We start from the raw sequence: 23,305 nt of genomic DNA, 5'->3' as shown, positions 1-23,305 counted from the left end.
CTGGATAGTTTTTGAATAAATGGAGGATATGGAAACATTTTTATGTCTTTCATTATCAACTTTATCACCTCTAATTCATCTTCAGGGGCTGTCCATTCTCTTCTTGGGGAGTTTTTCTAGCTGGGTCCAGTGTGCATTCTCAAGAGTTATTTTAAAGTAGAGGCAAGTATGTTCATACCATAAGGATCCCCCACCCCCTTTTTAAAAAATGGTCTAGCTTGAATTACACACAAGCACACAGAACTAACAAAAAATCCTTAAAAGTATGAAAAGTAGAACTTTCAGATGTCAACAATAGGAAATGAAAGCCTAGATCAGCTCTACGTTTTTCTTGCAAGTAAAGCTTCAGGGTTTGGAGAGGGGCCGGCAGAGCTAGCATTTCTCTCTCTTGAAAGGCACAGGGTCCATTCCACCGACTTCTGGATTTCCACTCCAGTCTAGCAGCTGCATGGCTCTGGTGGTTTTCAGACTTCCTATTCTGTCCATACCTTTTCTAGCCAGATTTATTTTAATTTTTACCAAAAACCCACCCATTGATATATAACAGAGTAGATTTATCCATGTATAGCTTTCCACACATTTTCAGCTGACTTTTTCATAATTTGATGACAGCTAGTCGGGGACTTGGCCCACTTCAATTCAGAGTTGTCCCAACATTTTTAGAGAAGACAGGGTCACATCTGAATCATAGACAGCACCTGGCACCCAACCTCACAAGAAAAGGGTCTTGAAACATTCCCCTCCCCAAAAAAACAACAAAAAAAAACCCAAAAACCCAAAAAACTAAGCCTTGATGAAACCCTTGCTGTGGCCTCTCCTTTCCTCTGGCCCAGGTCCGTGTGAATTGGGACATGGAGACATGCAGCGGGCCCTGCTTTCATGTGGGCTTGCAAAGGTCAAGGGCAGCAGAGTGTCGAGGGAGAAGACATGCCCTTCTATGGTGATACTTTCTTGTGAGGAGGGCTCAGGTCAGCCTGCTGCTGCAACTGCCTAAGCCTTGAAATTGGGGAACCACAGAGCTCCTGTTGGGACTGGATAGAAGATGTAGACTTCTGGCCCTAACCGGTTTGGCTCAGTGGATAGAGCGTCGGCCTGTGGACTCAAGGGTCCCAGGTTCGATTCCGGTCAAGGGCATGTACCTTGGTTGCGGGCACATCCCCAGTAGGGAGTGTGCTCCAGGAGGCAGCTGATCCATATTTCTCTCATTGATGTTTCTAACTCTCTATCCCTCTCCCTTCCTCTCTGTAAAAAATCAATGAAATATATTAAAAAAAAAAAAAAAGTAGACTTCTATACTTCTTAGAAAGTCAATCAGACATCCAATATCTTGGGCCGACTGGATCTTTCCTGGCCTGACCTTGTTCCCTCAACAGTCTCCCTCATTGCCCATTTTCAATTTTTTTTTTCTGTTATTATTAAATAAAAACTATTTAACTTCAGGGGAAGCTATAAATTAATCCATTCAAAGACTAGTTATTGAATGGATTCAGAAGGCCTCTTGAAATCTAGGGGCATAGCTAACTGGTTTAGAATTATATCCTTTTAACAAAATCAGAGATCTATCTTTTGTCCTCTTGAGCATAAAGATTTCAGGTCCCGTGGTTCACATAACATGAGCAAGGAAGCGGCCCTTCCTCCCACGGAAAGAGGAAATTTTAAACTTCCACTAATTGTCTTGGAAGTGATGTTAAAATAATTAGTTTAATGATGTGATACACCTAGAGCTTGACTGAGCTTTCAGATCTGGTTCCATTTCTCTCTTCCCAAGGTCAGACAACAAAGAAATTTGTTCTTGGCTGGCTGGTCAGTGAGAGAAGTTGGTCTTTTGCAACTGCCACCAACTCCAACCCATTCTCAAAGCAAGTCCTAGACATGTTAATTGGGTATAAATGCAAAAGGAATAAAGGGTTTAGAATCACAATTTAAATCTAGTGGTTCAAGTTGCAGATGTACTTTTGAGCTACTAACAAATGTCTTTAATTCTCATGGAAGTTTTCTTGCTGTTCTCAAATATCCACAAATTAAATGAATTTTGACTTGTATTAAAAAATAGGATAATAGGAGTCATATAACCCCAAGAGAAGTAAAGTTACTTAAGTGGGACAGAGTGTTACTGCCTTAGAAATTTGGAAATCATTGTTTCTGAGACATGTCTTTTCCACATCTCCTTGAAAAACACTTTGATACATTGGCTGTTTAGAATCCACCAGTGGAAATTGGAATATCTCCAGTACAAATTGCCAAATCTCTTTTGGCTAAGTCCTGCTTTCCATGGAGATGTGATTAATTGACAGAATGACTTATATCCTCTAAAGAGCTAAGTAAACGTTAATGTGGCAGATCCTCGGTCAATTTATAATCTCATAGTCATCAGTATAATACCAGGTATCTTATTCTGAGTTCAACAGTTAGATTCATGAGTCTTTCACTGGATTTTAGCGTCTTTGCTGAACTGTTTATTTTCCTACTTCCCTGGCTGGCCACTCATCTCTTCAGATGTTTTCTCTTAGGTAATTAATTTGGGTTTGTACACAATGGCTTTGTGTTCTTCCTGAGGCCTCAGCAGTGTAGGAATGTTATCTACTTAAACTGATTAGGGTTTTGAATGCTTGTCTACTCAGAAATAGCCAAAAGTTTAAGCTCCTCTTTTGCTTGATAACCTGATTTTCTCAATTGTTTGAGATGATTGGAAAGGCTACATTTTCCCAGTAGTTACTGCTAAATATTTGGAAATGAACTATTTATATTTTGCTAAAATAGAGTTTGCATAAGAAGTCTTTCAAGTATTTTAACCATGGGAGTCCATGTTTGTATAAAGCTGTCATTATATTCTATGACCCTGGAGTGTCCAAAAAAAAAAAAAAAAAAAAGGAACTTCAGGTTAAACTAGAGAGGCAGGACATATGCACATGAAATCAATAACAAGAGTGAATTATCAAGTTCTAGGAGAAATGAAAGAGCAAACAAATGCTGCAGTTGTTCTGAGAAGGGATTGATCCCTGTCACCTAGGTTCTAGGTCCTAGAACCATAAATAAAGGGACAGCTTCTTAGACAAGTAGGATCCAGGCAAATTCTGTGTTCACTAATTCCCCAGACTTGCTTGGATATAGAATAGAGTCACCTCTCACACATATGCATAAAGACGCATGCTGAACTGAACTACACTAATCAGAGAAAGCAACTCTGTGGACAGTTGATAGATGCTACCATAGAAAAAGTTTGATAGTTCCTGACTCTTGAAAGGGACATTCCCAAGCCACATAGTCTTGGAAGCACAGAGTCTTAATTAACCAAAATTATAGTGATTCTAACGAATGGTGGGAACTGCGTGGGTATCTGATATCTTCTCAGAATACTTTAACCTGCTGATATCCAGATCCTTGCCAACAACGTGGGAAAGAAGCACATTATTTTGTTATTACTAATGAGATGGTTTATAAATCGCAGTCCCTCTCCACCCGCCGGGTCTGCACAGCAGTAATATAATCATCAGAGAGTATAGTCCCAGATTGTATTCAAGGCAGAGAACTTCAAAAATGGAATTTCTGTCTTTTTGCCTAAAATGTGTACCTTATCTGATTTGAAAGGGCTGGAGAAATCGGACCAATCTGGAAGTAATTCTGTTTCTGGCCCTGGAGATCTAGAAAAAAGTTAATGTTGCTTTAGCACAAAGTTTGTGCAGGATACTCTTCTCTCTTATTATAGTAATTGATTTGTAGCTTTACCAGCTATTTAGCTCCTATATACATTGACACAGTCAACAGATATTCGACATCATTCCTACATATACACCTGTCTGTCTGTGTGTTAACATTAAATTATAGCCCCTGCTTATAAACAACAGATTTTGGCCAGGAGAGAAAAATCCTGGCTTTGGAGTGTCAGAGCAAGAAAGAGTAGGAGACTGATGTATTTTGGACTTCTACCTAGGGCCAGGCATGGTACGGAATGCTTTTTATGCTTATTATGTTAATACCCATTTTACTAGTCCAGGGTTTCTCAGCTTTGACACTGTTACACTTTGGATAGAAAAATGTTTTTGTTGTGGGCAGTGCCCTGTGCACTGCAGGATGTTTAGCAGCATCCCTGGCCTCTACCCACCAGATGCCAGGAGCACTCTCCCTCCCCCATCACAAATATCTCTAGATGTGGCCGGTGCCTCCTGGGAGCTGGGGAGAGCAGGGAGTAAAGTCAGCCTGGATCAAAAGTCGCTGCACTAGCCCAATCTCCTATAGCAAATGAGATGTGAATAATGGGATTTAAGTCCTATCATAGCTCTAATCAATTTCCATTCTTCAAGATAAGAAGATCCAGATCTGAGAGAATCAACATGATGAACTTGTCGTTCAGAGTATCCTCGAGTCTTGAGCAAGCTCCTGCTGCTCTAAAACGGAATCTATGGTGTATATGCTGATCCCCTGCCCACCTGCCAAGGCACGCAGACCTTCTGAAGCCTTTCTCTGAACGGGTAGTGATGGAGGGTGGCTGGAGGACCACAAAGAAATCACCCTGTTCCTCTGGGACCATGGGAAGAACTCCCAGTTCCTGTTCTAGGGGAGTATCCACTAGGGCCTCCACCCGGTTAAATAAATATCCATAGGGAGCCACCTTGTCTTTAATATGAAGCAGGTCAGAGGTCATCTGCCAAGTCTGAGCCCCATCTCCACCTGAGGGAGGTCAGGGGAAGCCCAGCCCAGAACAACCAGCTTTTATTTCATGCCATTCAGGGCATGTTTATTCTGTACAGCATTCAGAACAAAACCCTGAGTGGAGGGCATGCGGAAGTGAGGATTTCTTAGGCTTGCTTCAAGAGATGCAAGAGCACGTACATAGTGAGGATCGGCCCCTCCACTCCCTTCCTTCAGGAAATCCTGGAATATACTCTATCCTGTAGGGAATTTCTCACTCTGGTTACAAGGCAGTAACCTTTGTTACTTAAGGGGCATGTTTCCTTGATTTCCCAGGAGGTGAGTATAGCTATACAGTTGATCCATTCTGGACATAGTCAAAGACTATATCATTAACAGGAATAGTGCTTTTGTGTGTTATACTTTATTTATCAAGTAGTTATTCTCTTTTCATTTCAAATTATTCTTAGTATCTGTGTATTATAGATTAGGGTCCTCAAGGGTTATTAAAGAACAAGATTATCTTTCTATTATTTTTTTACCAGGATACTGAAAAAATTTCCCCATACATTAAATTATATTAACAATTGTTCTGAATGTTACAGGTGTCATATTTCTTCCTGAATATTTAATTTTTTTTCCTGAAAGTAAATATTTTTGTGTAGACTCTTTGAAAGTTTGGCTCAATGAACTGATTTGGACTAATAATGAATTACTACTAAGAACAATAATATATGTATAAAGCACTTACTCTGTGAGAGGCACTGTAGTACATTTAAATTAGTGAAAATTTCAAAACCTAGTCTATTTCAAAAGAAATCCCATTTCCTTACTTCCAAGAAGTGAAATATATTAAGTAAAAATGTAGTAAAAGCTGCTACTTAGTATAAAATATTAGGAGGCTTATTTAATAAAATTAGATTTTAATTAGCGCATCAAGTGTATTTGAAATTACTTCTAATATTTGTGAGACTGATTGGATATCTTTATTTTTATGTATTTTGAGCACTCACGAAAGTCAGATGGGTCTAGTTCAGCCCTTCCCAGGCTGTGATCCTCAGACCACTTTGGGGCTGTTAGTAGATGTTTCTTTTGGGACAGAATATGGAAGAGCGTTCCAAGGACAGATAAGTTTGGGCAACACTGAGTGATGGTTAAGTGGATGTTTGTTGCTTCCACTCTAGGACCTTTGAGAAGCTTCTGAACCTCCTGGGGTACAGTTCCCCCAACTTAGTTGATCACAGATACCACTTGTTTCCCAAATCAGGAACAGCTTTCAGGAAAAGAATGTTTTGTTGAGTAAAAGCCTTGATTCCAGTGTGTGTCCCAGTATCTGGTAGCTGAGGGTATTTCATCAAGTCATTCTGATCAAGTTAACCTATAAAAAAAGGGAAATGACCTTTGATCTCAAAGTTTCTAATGTTTCCCATAGGATCAAGTGAAAGGTATTATACATAAAAGAACTTAGGAAATTTAAAATATCATCTGTGTGTAACTGTCATTTTAGCAGTAGTTGAATTGAAAAGTTGTGACAGATATGAGGAAAGAGTTTGCTTGCTGGTCCAGTCCTGGACGGATGCCTAGACATAGGCACAGACGGGCTGACTCTCAATTCACAGAGAAAGACTAGAAGACCAGGGAAATGGGCTTGGTCCACTTGGGACAGAGGCTCTCCTGGGACCTAAGTTAAAGAGATGTTAGGATGTTTTGAGAATCACAGCACCACTGTTAGGAAGAGTGTTTGTAGCTTTTGGAAGCTTTTGGTGGAGGGAAAATGAAATGTACTCACTTGGGAGGTCTGTCTGGAAACATCATCCAAATTCTAGTCAACGTGATTTTATCTTCCATTTCCAGAATCATTATCCCTTAATTTATAAGGGAAACCACCTCTCCTTTTATTCGCTTCTCTAACATCCCAAATACCTCTGCAGGCTTCTGTCGTTATCTGCTTTTCCTGACATACATATAGTTATAAGGGTTGTCCAAACGCCTCTCCTCCCCCAGCCAACTCTTCTTGTTCTAGATATTATTTAAAAGAAACGTCACTGACTTTCTGCCTTATCATGGATGTAAGCACTCCCGAGTGTCTACTTAAACCACTTTGGGGGCCACTGGTGCTCACCACAGGACCCGGGGGCATGTGAGCTGGTTATTTGAGTTAATCCATGTTTTTTTGTGGTGTCTTGTAATGCCAAGATATTTTCCAGATGTCTCCTATTTCCTATTTCCACATATTGGACATGAATCACCATCTGGCAGAGTCTCGTCATGAGAATCAATATGGGTTTCCACATTCACCTACTTTTGTCTTTTTGGTAGTTCTCTGAAAACAAAGAATTTAAAAATCTATGCCTGAATTCAAGGACAAAATATCAACATCATACCTGGGCAGCCACTAGACATGTATTTATGCAAAGTGGGTTTATCTTGCTACGCACATAAGGCTCACCATTGGATGTCATCGAAATACACACTCTCCCACACCACAGGGCAACAGTGAGCTGTACTTCTCCCAGTTTCCATCTCATCTTCTTATTTCTCTCCACCACACAAAACCTGCTCCTCTGCCATGTGCTTCTGAGACCCGTTAAACCTAGGATAGATTACAATGATAAAAATCTACATTTTTCGGTTTGCAACTATATTTGGAACGTACCTCCTCAAGAGCCGCTTTAAAAATAGTGAGTTGATTTTTTCCCCCGTGTTTAGAAGGAGGGGTAGAAAAATTAAATGTCTTGGATGGAATATTGTGTCCTGTGACTTTTCAAGCCCAGAACACCTCACATGAGTGCACGCTGTCGTCAGTGATGCTGGGCCCAGACAGTCCTTGTCTTGACTATTCACAGGAAAAAAATTATGTTTTCTAAATATGATCCTAAAACATTGGCTGGCAGGAATAGAAGGAGCCAAATGAGCCTGCATGTTTTAATTCAAGATGGAAGACTTAAAACCAACCCTGACCAATGAAACCTGGGCCGTTGGCTCTCCCTCCTGTGTGTTGGTGCCACATCATGAGCTTTCAGAATTGGTTTCCAGACGGCACGTAATGATGGTGATAATGATGTAGTGTGGGCGTGGAGAGCTGCACCCGTAAAAATGGTATTGCCAGAACCCGAATGCTTGTGAAGTGGTTCAGCACAATGTGCAATTAAACAAAGGAAGAATTAGTCAGAGGTAAGGAGCAAACCAGATGCCTGGGGAAGTGGTGCCCCTTTGTTTTCTTTCCCCTTTGGCAAACCCATTAGATGTGTTAAAGGTATACCCAACACCCCGTCCATGAGGTTTAGCCTGCCTCCATTGCTGAACCACGGAGTTTCACGAAGGTCTAATGCTTACCTGGCCTCAAATTAGTTGACTCTGGATTTCTTCACATGAAAATTCAACATGAGGAGCTAATAACGGTTCTTGGCTAATCTCTACAATGCTGTCATGAAATTATTCCTGATGTAAAGTCCTTCAATGGGAGTTCTCCTTTATCAGTGTGAGGTTGTGCCATCCAGAATGCTTCCAGGCCGACCTACAGAAGTGAAAGATGCGTTTGGTAATGAATGAGAGCTGAATCTCTTATACCTGTCTGGTTAGATCCCAGGATTTGTCTAAGTAATTTTTTATGGATGCCTCATTGTAACATGTGAGGGCCATATGTTAGTCAACTGATTCTAGGTACGAAATCCCAGGCTTTCAGTTGATGTGGGTTCTGAGGTCTCAACATCTGGCTAAATGCTTGGTTTTTGAAATGGTTTTCCCTAGAAGACTGGTAAAGGAATTAAATGTATTTGTAATAGATCCAGTGAGCTGATTATGTCCACCATCTCACTCCATCCCATTCTTCCTTTTGGATAAAAAGAAGGCAGTGTTGTGAGAGTGAGCCCCGTAGGGATCAGAGTTGAGCTGGGGTTGTGGGTCAGGGACCTAAAATTTAGCACACTAAGGGCACGTGAGTTAGGCCCCCCGATTCTGTTTCCCTAATTTTCATCATGTTTGCCCTAATTGGGGATGGGAAACTGCCATGGACGATTCTGCCCCTTTGCCCCAACTTATCTTCTCACTTCTACACAAGAGACCCCAAATCATTAAAGGGCATATTTTCATGAAAGTGAAGTTGGTTGGCAATAAGCAGAAGGTGTGTCTTTCTGAGCTCTCGGGAATTGCTGTTTTCTTAAGCCGGGCCTCTTCTCTCCCATCTTATCAGAATTTCATGGTCGAGGCCTAGAAAAGTCTTGTTCTTAGACTGCCGGCCCTGGTGGCCAGGGAATTGTATATTTTATTCTGCATCAGAAGTGGCACCTTTTCTCCTGGTCCATGGCACTTTGTAAACATTGCTGTGGCTACCCTCCTGCCCTGGCTGAGGTGGGCGGTGAGTTTCCATAAGGAGCTGGAGGACCAGAGCTTTGATGTCTCAGCTACACAGAGGCACTTGGTGAAGAGCAAGCATCACCTTGTCGAACTCTAGACCACACAGGCGGTGACCCTGCCGTATCAGAAGGGCCCAGTGGGGGCATCCTAGCCTCCTGGGCGCTGCTGCATCCTGTCTGGATGTGAGACACACAGTTCTTTGCATGAGATGGTGACCTGACAGCTCATTGAATGCCTAGCCTGCCAGGGCAGAAGTAATCTATGGCTGGGGCAAACGTCCAGCAAAGGCTAATAATAGCATTCTGAAATATGACTGGGGAGTCATAAAGTAGGGCAATGTTTTTCTTTTTTATGGACATTCGATTGCTGGTCTCTGCTGAGAACCCGGTCCTTAAGCCCTTGTGGGTCCAGGGCCAGGAGGACATGAGCTGAAGCCAGATTTCAGGGTGGATGCCCCCACTGTCTCGCAGGGCGGTCTGGCTTCCACAGGGTATTCTGATGATCTGACAGTCAACACCCTGAGTGTTGACCCAGCTGGGGGGACATCACTCTTGGCTGCACGATCCATGCTGCACCCCTTTTTCTTTAAAAAAATTCAGCTCTTTATTCTTCTCCCACTGCAAATTCCTAATCCTTCCCCATTAGTTATCTGGCTTGCCTTCCTCTCTGCTCACCTGCACAGGTAAACCTATTTTACTTTCCGATGCCTCATGGCACATCTCTTGTGACACACATTCTTTGTCTCTCACTTGCATGCCTGCAGACTCATGCACATAGGCATGCACCCACATGCGTACACGTGCACACACACTTTTTTTCCTGGACCCTCCCACACCCCTTACCCTGCTGTCTGGTGGGACCACTCCCTGCCCTCTGGCTTCAAGCTTTTTTTTTTTTTTTTTTTTTTTTCTTTCTTTTCTGGACCAGCAGTTTTGGTGGTAGCTGCTGTGGGACTTGGGCAGGGAGAATGGGAGGACCAAGTGGAGAGGGTAGAATCAGAGCCAGCAGCCACTTGAAGGTGAGGAGTTCTCGTGACTTTTACAGAGGCAGCGGTCTGGGTGAGGGAGGGAACAGAGAGCTTGGGAGCTTACGTGAGGATGGAATTTATTTTGTACTGCTTCTTGGGGCGTAGGACACGCCTTAACAGACTTATCTTCTATAGATGAAGATGCATGACAGTTGCGATTATTCGTGTCCTTCTGACTGGGTGTCTGTTTCTCAATCTGGAAAAGAATCTAGACATTCCAATTTCAAGTTGAAGGCCTGCATCAGGAATGACTTAGAATTCCGAACTAAATGCCTGCTATCCTCTGATTTCAGGTCTTCCTGTAAATGCAAGGGGGTACTTCAGTGCTGTGCTTTGCCGACCTTTCTAGAGTAAAATGTTATTTTTCCAAGAGGAGCTGTGGTATGCAATAAATGCCAGAGCGCTCCATTAATCTGGAGTGGAGGAAGGTCAGGCCCATAATGGGTTATTGCTTTACAAGTAGACATTTCCTCAGTCTTGAATACTTTCTCAATGATGTATGCTGAGAAAAAGAGGAACTGTGAGTCAGCAGCATTCTCCCAGGTTCCTTTATCACTCGTTTTCCAAGCCTGCGGATGTGAAAATTTAAGTTTCTTGAGTCCCAATTGCCATCTGGTCTCTTTCCCTGGAGTTAAGACAATTATGGCTGAGAACCTCTGTGATTCTTGCCTCACTGTCTTCCCCCCCGTTCCCCCGCCCCATCTACAAATCTATTCAGTTCTTCATATTTTATTTCTGAATCTTTCTGTGGGACTGGGAGGGCAGAGCTAGTATTAAATAACTTCACTGGAATCATGCCCGACTTTCTGAAACAATTGCCCTGATGGTTGCCCCTGGCCTAGTGACAATTGGTTAGGTGTCATTTCTTTCGTCTTACTTTTGGGTAAGTACCAACAATTGAATAGGAGGGAGAAATAGATTTTAATTATGAAAATATTCATGGGAATCACCATTCATTTCCTTTCATATCTCACTTACTTGCCTCTGTGAGGTTATGTTCTTAGCCCAAAGTGTCTCCCTTTCAAATATTTACAATTAAATTCCCCAACCTGAGGGCTGTTCATACTCAGGGGACGCATTCCCTTCAAGGCTTAATGCCTGGTGGTGGAAAGACATGAAGGGCTGCGAGGAGTAAAACAGGTGTCTACACGGGATGAATATAATAACATATTCTGCATGTCAGGCTTCAAACAAAGTAGTCTACTCAGTGAGTCTAGTTTAAAATTTGATATTTTAAAAAGTAATTTGCTTCACCCAGTGACAGATAAGAATATGCACGTCATTTTCTGTGCTGTCAAGTATTTCGTTCCTGACACAGGCACCTCTCTCCTCAGGCGTTTCCTGTGTCCCATCACATAATTAAGTATGGGTTCTAGGCGAGTGTAGGTAACCATATCTCAGAAGCAAATCATTTGTCATTCGCTCAGCAGTTATTACGTTGTGAGTCTTTTGCTATAAGGAGGAGCGTCTGTTTCCTTACTTATGGCACGTCACGTTTTCCTGGCATCGGATTCCCCGTACACAGTGGGTGACTTTACATGGTTGTGTCCCAGAAGTGCAGGGTGGCCAGGCTTTGCCCTTGGGGTGTATTTAGGGAACCTGGAAGGACAGAGGGAGCTCTGGCTCCAACCACGCACAGAGCAGGACTCTGCTCCTCCTGGGCCCTGGCGTAGAGCTGGCTCCCTCTCACTCGCATATTGTTATTCCGAAATTCTGGACCCCAACAAGCAACGGCAGCATTTTTACGTGGAGTATCAAACTGCGGGGGTGTGGTTGCTTTCCACCTATTTCTTCACAGAAGGTGCTGCTGCTTCCTGTAGGGAGGCACTGACTTGGGAACTTGTTTATTCTTTTAAGGAACTTCACAAAATTAGGGATTTTATATCTGGGGGGGGTGCGGGGGGCGGGGAGACAGGGAAGGTCACTTTTTAGGAAACTTGACTGATGAGCCTTTTCTCGCCAAAGAGAATTTGCCTCTGTCATTGTGGTCATTGTGTCAGATGCCACGGGCCCCAGAGTGGGGAGAGGAAGGGCATTGACAGCAGGTGTGGCCTGACCTTTCTCTTAAGGTACCTTCCCCCCTCCCTCTCTTTGTCTCTCTCTTTGTAAATGGCGCTGACACTCTGGGCCATCTCTCCTCTAACTGATTTAAAAAATTTAAATACAGAATATGTGGGAAAATGTCACACATTTTAAAACTCCACAATCTAAGCTATTTTTTTAATGGGAATGTTATTATCTCCTAAATTCACAAACTGTAATGCCATTTGTCTGTGTCTTCATCTTGGCTTCTAGTCAAAGAGCATAATATTTTAGTTTACTGGCATTGAGTAAGAATAAAAATCAAGAAACTACATTGTAAATTGAACCTCTAAAACCTCTACAAAATACATATAATAAAAGTGGCATTAAATAAGATCCTACTAATTAAGATTTTTTTTGATAATTTGGCCATAACCAGGAGATATTCTTCACATTATCTTTTGAAAACCGGCCTGCGAATTTTGTTAGTAACATTGAGGTGCAAGGAATATACCTGCTAAGTGAAAGCTACTTTTAAGTATTTAAGAAGTAGCTATTATTTTATTAATTATGTACCATCATTTTGTATTGATTGTGCAATTATATGCTTTCTTATCTATTCAGTTTTAAAACAAAAATCTTGACAAAAAAACAACCTTTAGCATTTTGCTGAATTTCTTTCCTTGTGTGTCTGTATAGGTTTTAAAAGAGTTAATGGTGTTTACTGGAAATAGCTAAATTCAGTTATTAATTCAGATTGATCTGACCATGACCTTCTCAAATCAATGAGGCTAAGCTAATAGTGGGTTTTGTAAAGCCTCAAGCTCCACTAGTGCTGCATTGTATTATATGTGCCACGTTGGTTGCTCATGTTTTCACTCCTTGACCCTGTTCTTATCTTTGAGATTCTGAGCATAATAAATGAAGTCTTAAAATTATTGCAGCATGCTGGGGGAAAATGTTATTAGTGGTGGGCGATGGCCAAGTAACTTGGTTGGAGGGTAAGGAAGTAATTGGGGATACAAGAACATGTGTATGTTATCAGACACTTATAGTTTAAAAAGAAGAGAAGGTCCTGGAGCCTTGTGCACGTTGGTGATGCGGTGGACTTATAGCAGCTCAGGCTGGCATGGGAATATCCTGTTCTTGAAAATAATTAATATCAGAAGTACTCATTAAGGAAAAACACACTGACAAAACCTTGTGCTTAAGATAAAGGAGGAATTTTATAAAACTGTCAGATTTTTTAAATACCCAAGAATTATTATTTTCAAATGTCAAATGTAGCCACAAAAACCAGAAGGAAATAACTCATGGATCATGACCAGAGGGAAGGTGGAAAAAAACGCAAGACACTGCATTCTCATTCTCTTTTAAAATATTCTGTCGCTTTATAGGAAATGCAGTTGAGTTGATGGGCATAGAAATCTTGATAATAAATGCAAACTATCCATACTAACAAAAGGGTAATATGCTAATTAGACCGGGTTGACCAGACATCTTCCGGTTGTCCGGTTCTCCTTCCAGACAAAGCCATGATGGCGGGGGACCAAGGCAGAAGTGGTTAGGAGCAATTAGGCAGGCAGGCGGAGGTGGTTAGGGGTAATCAGGCAGGGAGGCAGAGGGGTTAGGGGCAATCAGGCAGGCAGGCAGAGTGGTTAGGGGCAATCAGGCAGGCAGGCAGGTGAGTGGTTAGGAGCCAGTGGTCCCGGATTGCGAGAGGAATGTCCCGAATTGGAGAGGGTGCAGGCCGGGCTGAGGGATCCCATGCCCCCACCCCCCCGTGCACGAATTTCGTGCACCGGGCCTCTAGTGTTTAAATAAACTAGAGTTAGAACAGTTTAGTTCATCATATTTGCTTCATGTTTTGTGCAATGCAAAATAACTCTGAGTACTGGATCAAATTTGACCCTTCAAGGACTCCTGCCTGGGATGGGAGGCAGGTGCAGCCTCCTGTCTTACAGATGGCAGACCTGATTTTCACAGAATCTAAGTGCTGGGTGCTGGGGCTAGGACCAAAATAATTTTGGTTCGTAGGACAAGGTTCCTTCCACACCACTTGGCATTATCAATGCAGGCACTACAGTGAGAACATAGAAAGTAAGATTCCCAAAAGCTCTGTGCACTAACCCTGAGCAAAGATACCTATTTTTGCAGTCAAGTTTGAAAGTAGAATTTCTAAACCTGCACCCACTTGGTAGATTTATATTATTTCCTTGGAATCGTTAATATTTTGTGTTTTCTGATTCACTCATGAAAGTATTTAGTGATCACCTACTGTATGCCATCAGTACTAGGTGCTGGGCACCAAGGCATGCGCCCTGGCAGGGCACCCATAAAACTCAATTTTGGTAGATAATTGTGTTTAACACATTTTTTAAGAAAAAAAAATTTATTCATTGCCAATTGACAATTTCTCTTAGGTTTAAACCTGAAAAATATCTTGCATACTTTTTGTATTATTATAATTATTATGGTCAGGATATGTTTTCTGCACTTTTTATTTTTACTGTTAGCACAGACCCCAAAAAATCATGACCTAGATTGTGGCACTTCCTGACTTTGTGTCCCAATTTTGTTCAGGATGCGCACACTTCCAGAACCCTGTCACACGCCCAGATACATTTCCAAGTTCAAGTTAATAACATCCTCAACTATGGTAACATGAAAACCCTCCAAGTCTTATTTAGGTATTGTGCACTCATTAGTGTTTCTCAAATTTGCTGATAAGATAGAACACATCTCTTTAAACCTCAGGGTTATTGTTGTGGAGATAGTGAAAAATAAAACAAAGGAGGGTGTTTTTGAGAAAAATATACATTTTTTTTGTCCAAACCCAGAAAGCAGCAAACCTCTTGATATTTTGTTGTCCAGTATTTATTTAATTGCAATTCCTCTCCTTTCCCAAAATCTTTAAGTCATGACATAGAATTTTGAAAACTTTCATGGAAAAGAGAAAAGGCACATGAGCTGGTGAGGAAAGGTACAATTTTACAGGCAGATTCCCAGCAACTCTGAGGCAGGCACCATTGCGTTCAGTGCCGGACTGAGACTTTGTAAGCATTCAGTCCTTGTAGGGTCTATTTCTAGCTGAGCGGTTTTGCTACCACTAGGTTTTATTTAGCTCTGTGCATGTTAGACAAGGCTCCCCCTGCTGGGCCAACGTGGAGCTGCAGCTGACTTTTGCCCCCTAGGTACCACCTTCCAGAGCCACAGTGAGTAAGGTTCCCAGCTGCAGTGAAGCACCTTTTATATTGGGATTATTTTTCTGCTTTAAAAGACGATTTTAAGTCTATACATGAGAAGAAGGATGTAAGGTAATAGGTTTAGGCAGAAGCATTTATGATTTTGATTTCCATGTCAATAAATGGAGTTTTTAGCAAGAAAGATTGTTATCACCTTTTTTGGATTGAACAGATTTTTTTCACTTTACAAATGGAAAAACCAGGAAACTGGATTAAATTACTTTAAGTATATGTTTCTTATAAATTTGCAATAGAGGGACCAAAGAAAATCTCTTAAATAAAATTTACTGGCAGTTGGATGTTTAGTAATAGTTTCTTAGAGACCTCCCTGCTATCATATTTGTATCTGTTTTATAGGGTTTAATTTTTCAGCTTATACTGTTTCCATGCAGTTATTTAGAACACTGAATTTACTACCCACCCCCGCCCCCATATTGTTAGATTTAAGTATTCGCAGTTTATAAAATGGGTGAAAAAACAATATGAAAAATATCCACAATTCACATTATTTCTAGGGCAACAACATTTGCCTGTCACTTAATAGTCTTGACATTCGGGTTACTATTTTAATTTTAATTACATTTTAATTTCTAATTAAAATTTTTCCTTTCCCTTAGAGTTTTATCTTTTACGCATTATCAAACTGATTTATCTCAACTCTGCCCACGCTAATATCTTCAATGGCACTGAATATTTAATATTAATAACATAATGAATATTTAAGAAAAAGACTGAATACTTCCCATTCCACTGGGGGAGTTTTAATTTGAAAAAAATGTATAGTCCTATAGCGCCCTCTAGTGGCAGGGAGCCAGGGCCCCATGGGGGCTTTCCCTGCAGAAGCTTCTCCCAAAGCCCATTTAACCTTTATTGCCTTTTAATTTAATAGGCTCAATTAGGTGTAATAATTTTCTTCAAGTCATTTCGGGTGTAGGAGTTCCTTCGCAAGGAAGGCATGTTTAGCTGATAGTCCTATGGATGTGCTCAAAGTGCTAGGAGATGGAAGGGGTGGGGTATGAATTCCAGTTTTCTGGGTAGAAGCAGCCCTCTCTAGGTGGGCTGGGGACTGGAGGTTGGAGACACTGCTTGGGCTGGGGAGATGGTTGAAAGCCAGCACTTAGGCTGAAGCAGAGAAGAAAATGAATGTGGATGAAAGGACGCAGGGCGGGGGTGGGGTGTCTACAGGAAAACCAAGTTTGAACTTTCACATTGACATTTGAATGTGTTAATAGAGAGCGAGGCCAAAGAATACACACGTTTCTCAGAGAACACAGTGCATTTGGTTGCAGTTTGTTGGGAAAATGGAAATAAGCTATCGATTAAAGATTAGCTGTACACACAGGATTTGATTGAATACACCCACAAGCCTTTGGAAAAACATTATCATAATACTTTTCTTCTTTCTAATTTGGGAAGCTGACCACTTCAGAGGCGTGACTACAATATTTATACTTTAAAATATTTAGTATAAATATGCTTTGGAGTAAGAATGAAAGTATTTTAAATTTTTTTTTCAGAAAGAGCATTAAGAGACAAATTATTAAAGAAAATATTTGCTGTTAAAGATCCTTGCTACTGCTTATAGCTTTAAAGTGTGTCCTCCATCAGTGATACTCAGCATTAATGAGTGAGAAATGTCTGGAACTTCCATACTTCCGAGGGACTTTTGGAAAAGTTTTAATTTTGTTGCTGCCAACAATTTGTCAGCACTTGTTTGCTTATCATTTTAGAAAGTTTTTACTGGATTAATGAAGTTGGGCAGTTTGTTTGCTTTTAGATGACTTTAGGGGAAGAGTTTTAAATTGTTTATATTAAGACAGCACTTAGGGCTCTTTCGAGTTATTCTTATGTTGAATGATAGTTCTTCAGAAACTGTTTTGTGACGAACTCTTTATAATTCATTTTTTCTTCCAACTGATGTACAAAGTGAATTTTTGTAGATCAGAATTTTATTTCTTTGTCAATGTTGTTAATCAAAGAACGTTTATTGTGCGTTTTCTTTGTACCCATCACTCTGCTAGTTTTGTATTATGTAGGATTTGAGCATTTAGGTTTACCAACCAACTTCATAGCAATGTTGACATTCCGAGAATTGTGTCAGAATTTATCAAGGGCTCAAATAATGTTCTGATAACAGGATTTATCCAATAGAAATCTATCCTTGAACTTGGGCACTTAGAGATGCAGAACTGTGCTGTGTCCATGGATAGTCTGAAGCTGGTGACCCATCCACTGGGCATAGGTGGACTTATCCAGGAGATGGATCTTACCCACAGGGGTTGGGATTTTCCACCCAACCCTGAGGCAGGAAGTCCAGCACAAAAACGGAAGTCCAGGCTTGGTCACAGAAAGGCCTTTTCGCTTTCCTTCCTACATATCCAGCTCAGCTTCTGTTCCCAAACCTCAGCTCTTAACGTCTGTCCCATTCTTCATACAAAGCTGGCCATCTGCAGCTTCAGCATTCTCAGGAACAAGTCACAGCAATCCTGATGATGGTCAGAGGGAGGAAAATGAGGTGCATGTGGTAAGAGGCCAGGCGGGGTCTGCGGTTCAGAAGAGGCAGAGTGGATCCAGAAGGCTCCTAGAGAGAGAATGGATCTCATAGTATGTGAAAATTAGCTGCTCCTCCTCCCCCTCATTTTTAACCCTTTCTGATTCTTCTCACCTTTGAAATTTATAAAGATGGGGAATGTCCTCATTTCTAGGAACAATCTCTTAAATGCTCCTCCCCCCATATATAATTGCCAAAGCTCTTAACATATACCCACATATTTGGTGGAGAGCCAGTGCATAAAGATTCCTAACACCGACTGTCTCAAGGGCTTGAGAGAGAAACATCGCCAGGGCTTGAGAGAGAAAATGAAGAGTTTGGGAATAAGATAAAGCTTTGTAGCCATGCTTTTTGTGCATGATTATATTATCCTGTCCTGCTCTATTATTAAAATGTTAAATGCAGGAAACATTAGTAATGATAGAGTGGTTACATGAAACACTCTTCAGTATTATATCTAATTCATTAAAGAAATGTAGTGTATGTGAACCATATACACATTCTTTTAAGAATCCAGTTATACATTTCATAGCACAAAGAAGAATTGGTATTCATGTTTTCCCCTGAGGAAAAGTGGCCCTTTTGGGGTTCTAGCTACGTATTTCCTCTCGCCTCCTCTCCTCTGCATCAATGGCGATATTTCTGCCATAATGTCAAGCTTCCTGGCATGGATGGAGCTCCCCGCGGGGCCTTGTCACAGAGATTTTCCATGACCCCCTGACACCGACCGTAGCCTTCCCACCACTTTCCCAGCAGTGTTGGTATTCAGGAAATGGCTGTGCAGATGTCTGATTATTGTTGGGCTCAAGGAATTGGACTTGCGGAATTTTTGGCTGAGTTCCGCAGTCACCCATTGACTGTGACCCGTCATTTGAAATCGTTTCCTCATCACTGGATGCTTGGTGAGCTCTGGCTCCAAATGTAAACACTTCCATTCCCTCAATTATTTGCAGCCTTGTTTGGAAAAAGAAATCTCAAGGCACCAGATGACAGAAAGAAACAGCTGATCCGGTGTCATGTCCCAACCGTGGCTTTCTCCCCCGCTGCTTCTTTGGCCAGTGGTGCATACGTTAGTTAGTCAGTCTCAAGCGGTGCCCACAGGGCTTTGCCAGTAGACTGGGGAAGGGAGCTCGGGGATCCCATCCTGCCCAGTAACCATATTTTAGTATGTTTTAAAGTCTTTAGGACATGTAGGTAGAATCATGTTATATTATTGGTTGGTTCATCATTCATTCACTAACTTAAAAAAAAAAAAAAATATATATATATATATATATATATATATATATATATATATATTGATTTCAGAGAGGAAGGGAGAGGGAGAGAGAGGGAGAGAGAGCTAGGATCATCAATGATGAGAGAAAATCATTGATCGGCTGCCTCCTGCATGCCCCACACTGGGGCTGGAGCCTGCAACTCAGGGAATCGAGCCCTGACCTCCTGGTTCATAGGATGATGCTCAGCCACGGAGCCATGCCTGCCAGGCTCGTTCACCAACTTTTATTGAATTTAAAGTTTGTGCCTAATGCTGTGAATGAATAAAACAATACCCTGCCTTTAAAGTATTTACCTCTAAAAGAGGAAACCCAACAGAAAAAAAATCTGTCTAATTTGTTGAATTTGTTCTGCTTTCTGGTGAATGAACCCAAGTATATGTACAAGGCTCTACCTATGTAGCCAGTCCGCCTTTGGGAGGAAGTCCAGTGTCTGGCGGCATTTCTGCTCCTGCTGCTGTCCGTTGTAAACATCCATGATCATGGTATTTTAAATATGAAAAATTAAAATATTTAAACACAAGATTGTGATCCCATGCTGACCACTGATTATAAGATTTTTGTTGACTGCTTATTCCAGTTATATTTTTAACTTCAGTGTTTGTATTGGTTTTTATATTGTCCTCCAAAGTTAGGAGTTTTCACCATATTTCAACTTCTGCCATCCTTGGAGCTTATTTTGTATTTCTGTTTCTGACTTAAATAGGGGTGAGGTTATATTCTAGCATTTGATTTCCATCATGAAGTTGTTTCCCTAAGCATTTTACGAGGAGGCAAAATAATTGGATATTATAACAGAACCTGTTTTTCCCCTATTTTATTGATTTTTTGAAAGTATGTCCTTGCTTTGGATAATATATTAGGCAAAATTTTTAAGTTGCTCCATGCATGAAACTATTTCATGCCTAATTTAGAATAGCTAATTTGATACTAAGATTATTCTCTGTGGCTGTATTCTTTCATCTTTATAGATGGTGGTGTTTTGTCCTTCCTCCTCAAATTCTGCATTGCACCATTTGAGAATATAGCAGTAATCACTTCTGTTGGTCTATGAAATTCTTTCTTTTTTTTGATCAGTGCAATACATGACACTGACATTCAAGAATAAAACCATGAAATGCCATTGCATCAAAGCTGTGCAATATTTTACAAGCTTCGCTCCCCTCCCCTCCTCCATTTTAAGTTTTCATTGCTGTGATAACAGTGCTTGTGACAGGGTTTCATTTCTATCCGGCATGAATTATGTGGCCACCATGTCCTTGGGACCTTGCCTTTGGACATCAGGGGAAACAGATGACTAAGGGGTCCTATTTCTCAGCTTTTTCTAACTGTGCACATTTTTGCCTTGAACTCCAACATAAGGGGCTTGGCAGGCGCAGTATTGCTTGTTGCAGCCGCAAAGTCTGGCTTAGAAACTACTGGCACCAGTAACCTTTGCACACTGGTCCAGCTCTTTGCTCTTCCTCTAACCCCAGTGGAGATTTGCTAAAAGCTCGGAGGAATAAGTTGGCCCGCAGACAGCGTGTGATATTTGGCAGCTAATTGTATAGCTGTTTGAATGCTTTTCCTGTCTGTGTGCTCTGCTCTGGTGCCCACAGTAACCTTGACAGGGAATGGGACATTAGATTATTCATGTGCACTTATGTCCGAATGAAAGATTAGAAAAGTAAAAAAACACCAAAAAAAAAAACCCACAAAAAACACAACACACCAACAAACCCATGTGGGAAATGGCAATAACCATGTCGATGAAGGCGTCACTTCCTTTTTAGCGACTTAATTTCAAAACTCTTGGGATAAACGGATTGCTTAAGCATTCTGGTGACATTTGGGAAAGAATGTGCTCTTGTGGTGAAAGCAAGGACTGGGAATTGAAACTTCTGTATTCAGTTCCCAGGAGCATGCAGGGGTCACCCAGTGACATGTGACAGGTCAGCTAAGCACCGGATGCTAATATCCCTATCTGTGGAATGGACATAAAAGGGACTAACTTAATGTTGGTGAATTGTCTTATATTTTGCTGGGAACCAGCTTGCTCTAGTGACCTAGAAAAAACATGGACTCTGGTTTAGGCTGACCTCATTTCTATTTTTGGCTTTAGAGCTGACTCAATGAGAAACTTGTAGAAATCAGCCAGTCTGACTCTGTGCCTCCATGTATTCCATGATTAAAATAGGGACTATAAAATCTTATCTGCATTGGGTCTCATAATGATACTGCCAATATTAACTAACTCCTAAAAATACTCCACCAGATGCATTAGAACGCTTTTATGTTGACCTGGCTCTCACATTTCCTTCCTATCTCATGTTAGGTTATTTGGGGTATGCAATTCAATGTTCATTAATTTTTTTATTTTTTATTTTTAGCCAGCTGTTTGCAGTTCAGTTCAATTCTATTCTGGGTGGAGTTTTCCCACATCTGAATAAAAGGGAAGATGTTGATATGATAAGAGGTGCCATATATTGCTGTCATCAGTATTTTCTGCAGCTATATCTCGTTATTCTTTTAGGTGAATAAGGAATTTATTTAAGTAGTTTCACCTTTGATCAAGTCTTGGCCTGAGAATGTTTTTCTTTCCCAGCTGTCACAGGCCTTGGGGAGGAGGAGCCAGCATTCTGGTCAAATCCTATGCTGAGAGCTCTGACGATATCAGCCTCTCTTTTTTCTGGTAGATTCTCTGGATGCTGATGGTCCAAAGGGGTGTGCCAAAGAGTAGGGCTTGATTTTCTTTAATCCATCTACTCTTATATCAACTATTATCTCTACTCGCTGTTTCTGGACTCCTGACCTACCTTCTCATTAAACCTACAACCCATGGACGCCCAGTGGCTGCAGTTCTAAGTTCAGATCCACATTTCCGCATTTCTAAAAGTGCAGCAGGCCGTTAATTCACCAGCAAGTGTCAGGACTGGCCGAGTGGTTTGGAAAGAAGGATGACTTTGAAAGTTCTTGCTCTGTCTCCTTTTGCAACCATGAAAAAGATTTAAGTAACTCCTGGTAAATGTTTGTGTTATGCAAGGCATCGCTTGTCAGTTTGAAATCCCGCCTGGAATCTCTGCTTTTAAAACTCAGCTAACTAACCATTGATACTCAATCTGCCCACTTTGTATTGTAAGATTGCATTAAAGTCCGAATTCATTATTATTTTTAAAATAATGTTTCCTATTATTTTTGCTCCACAAGAGCAGAGACCATAATTGAACTTTGATCCAATCTTTGGGGAAAAAAAACAAAAAACCCAAACCCACTTTTTAAAGACACTTAGGGAAGCCCATCTTCAGACCATTGGTTGCACAGGGAAAGCTCAGCATCATGCTGAAACTCACACGGTGAGCTCTGCCTGCCCAGCTCCTGCAGGCACCTAGGGGGAAAAATTGACTGATGGTATACTCACAAAATCTCAGTGCTGGGTCTGCTGGTCCCAAGAAGATTCCACTAACCCAGTGGTTGGCAAACTCATTAGTCAACAGAGCCAAATGTCAACAGTACAACGACTGAAATTTCTTTTGAGGGCCAAATTTTTTAAACTTAAACTTCTTCTAACGCCACTTCTTCAAAATAGACTCGCCCAGGCCGTGGTATTTTGTGGAAGAGCCACACTCAAGGGGCCAAAGAGCCGCATGTGGCTCGCGAGCCGCAGTTTGCCTACCATGGCACTAACCGAATGAGATTATAATCACTTCAGTGAAAAGTAATCCTCAGCTATCTATTTATCCAACAACTTATTTAGCACTTAGAATATAGTATATAGAAAGCATTGTGCCCGGTATCACATTCCTGCCCTCAAACAGCCTTTAAAAAGAGTAGAGAAGAGCCACCTGAAATAAGAATTCATTTCAGCCCTAGTTTTACATGCTCACTGTAAACTTGTGCACTATTGGATGATGCTCAGAGAGGCTGATTACTGATTTGTTTCTTCAATTTCTTTTCACCTGCCTTTTATAACAAAATCTTACCTACATTGGGTCTCATAATGATAACCGCCAATATTAACTCCTTCCTCCTCCGCAGGGCGAAAGAGGCCTCCCAGGATTACAAGGTGTCATTGGATTTCCAGGAATGCAAGGACCTGAGGGGCCACAGGGACCACCTGGACAGAAGGTAAACTTGCCTGGGTGATGGGGGCTGTGAGGTGTAGAATTGAAATAATCCATAGTCTTTTTTTAAAAATTTTTTATTGTTGAAAGTATTACAT

At 41.2% G+C, this 23,305-nt stretch overlaps 1 protein-coding gene across 1 annotated transcript in view; it reads left to right on the top strand.

Annotated features, from left to right (window-relative positions):
- The window catches only part of COL4A1 (collagen type IV alpha 1 chain), a 138,730-nt gene that overhangs the window by 60,445 nt on the left and 54,980 nt on the right, over positions 1–23,305 (top strand). The window contains exon 3 of the mRNA XM_054719964.1: positions 23,122–23,211. Within this exon, the coding sequence (XP_054575939.1) occupies positions 23,122–23,211 (90 nt within the window). The remainder of the gene's footprint in view (positions 1–23,121; positions 23,212–23,305) is intronic.

Source organism: Eptesicus fuscus, chromosome 8 (genome assembly GCF_027574615.1).
Source record: "Eptesicus fuscus isolate TK198812 chromosome 8, DD_ASM_mEF_20220401, whole genome shotgun sequence".
NCBI lineage: Eukaryota > Metazoa > Chordata > Mammalia > Chiroptera > Vespertilionidae > Eptesicus > Eptesicus fuscus.
Note: the sequence above shows the minus strand (reverse complement) of the source record. Positions and strands in the feature narration are given on the sequence as shown.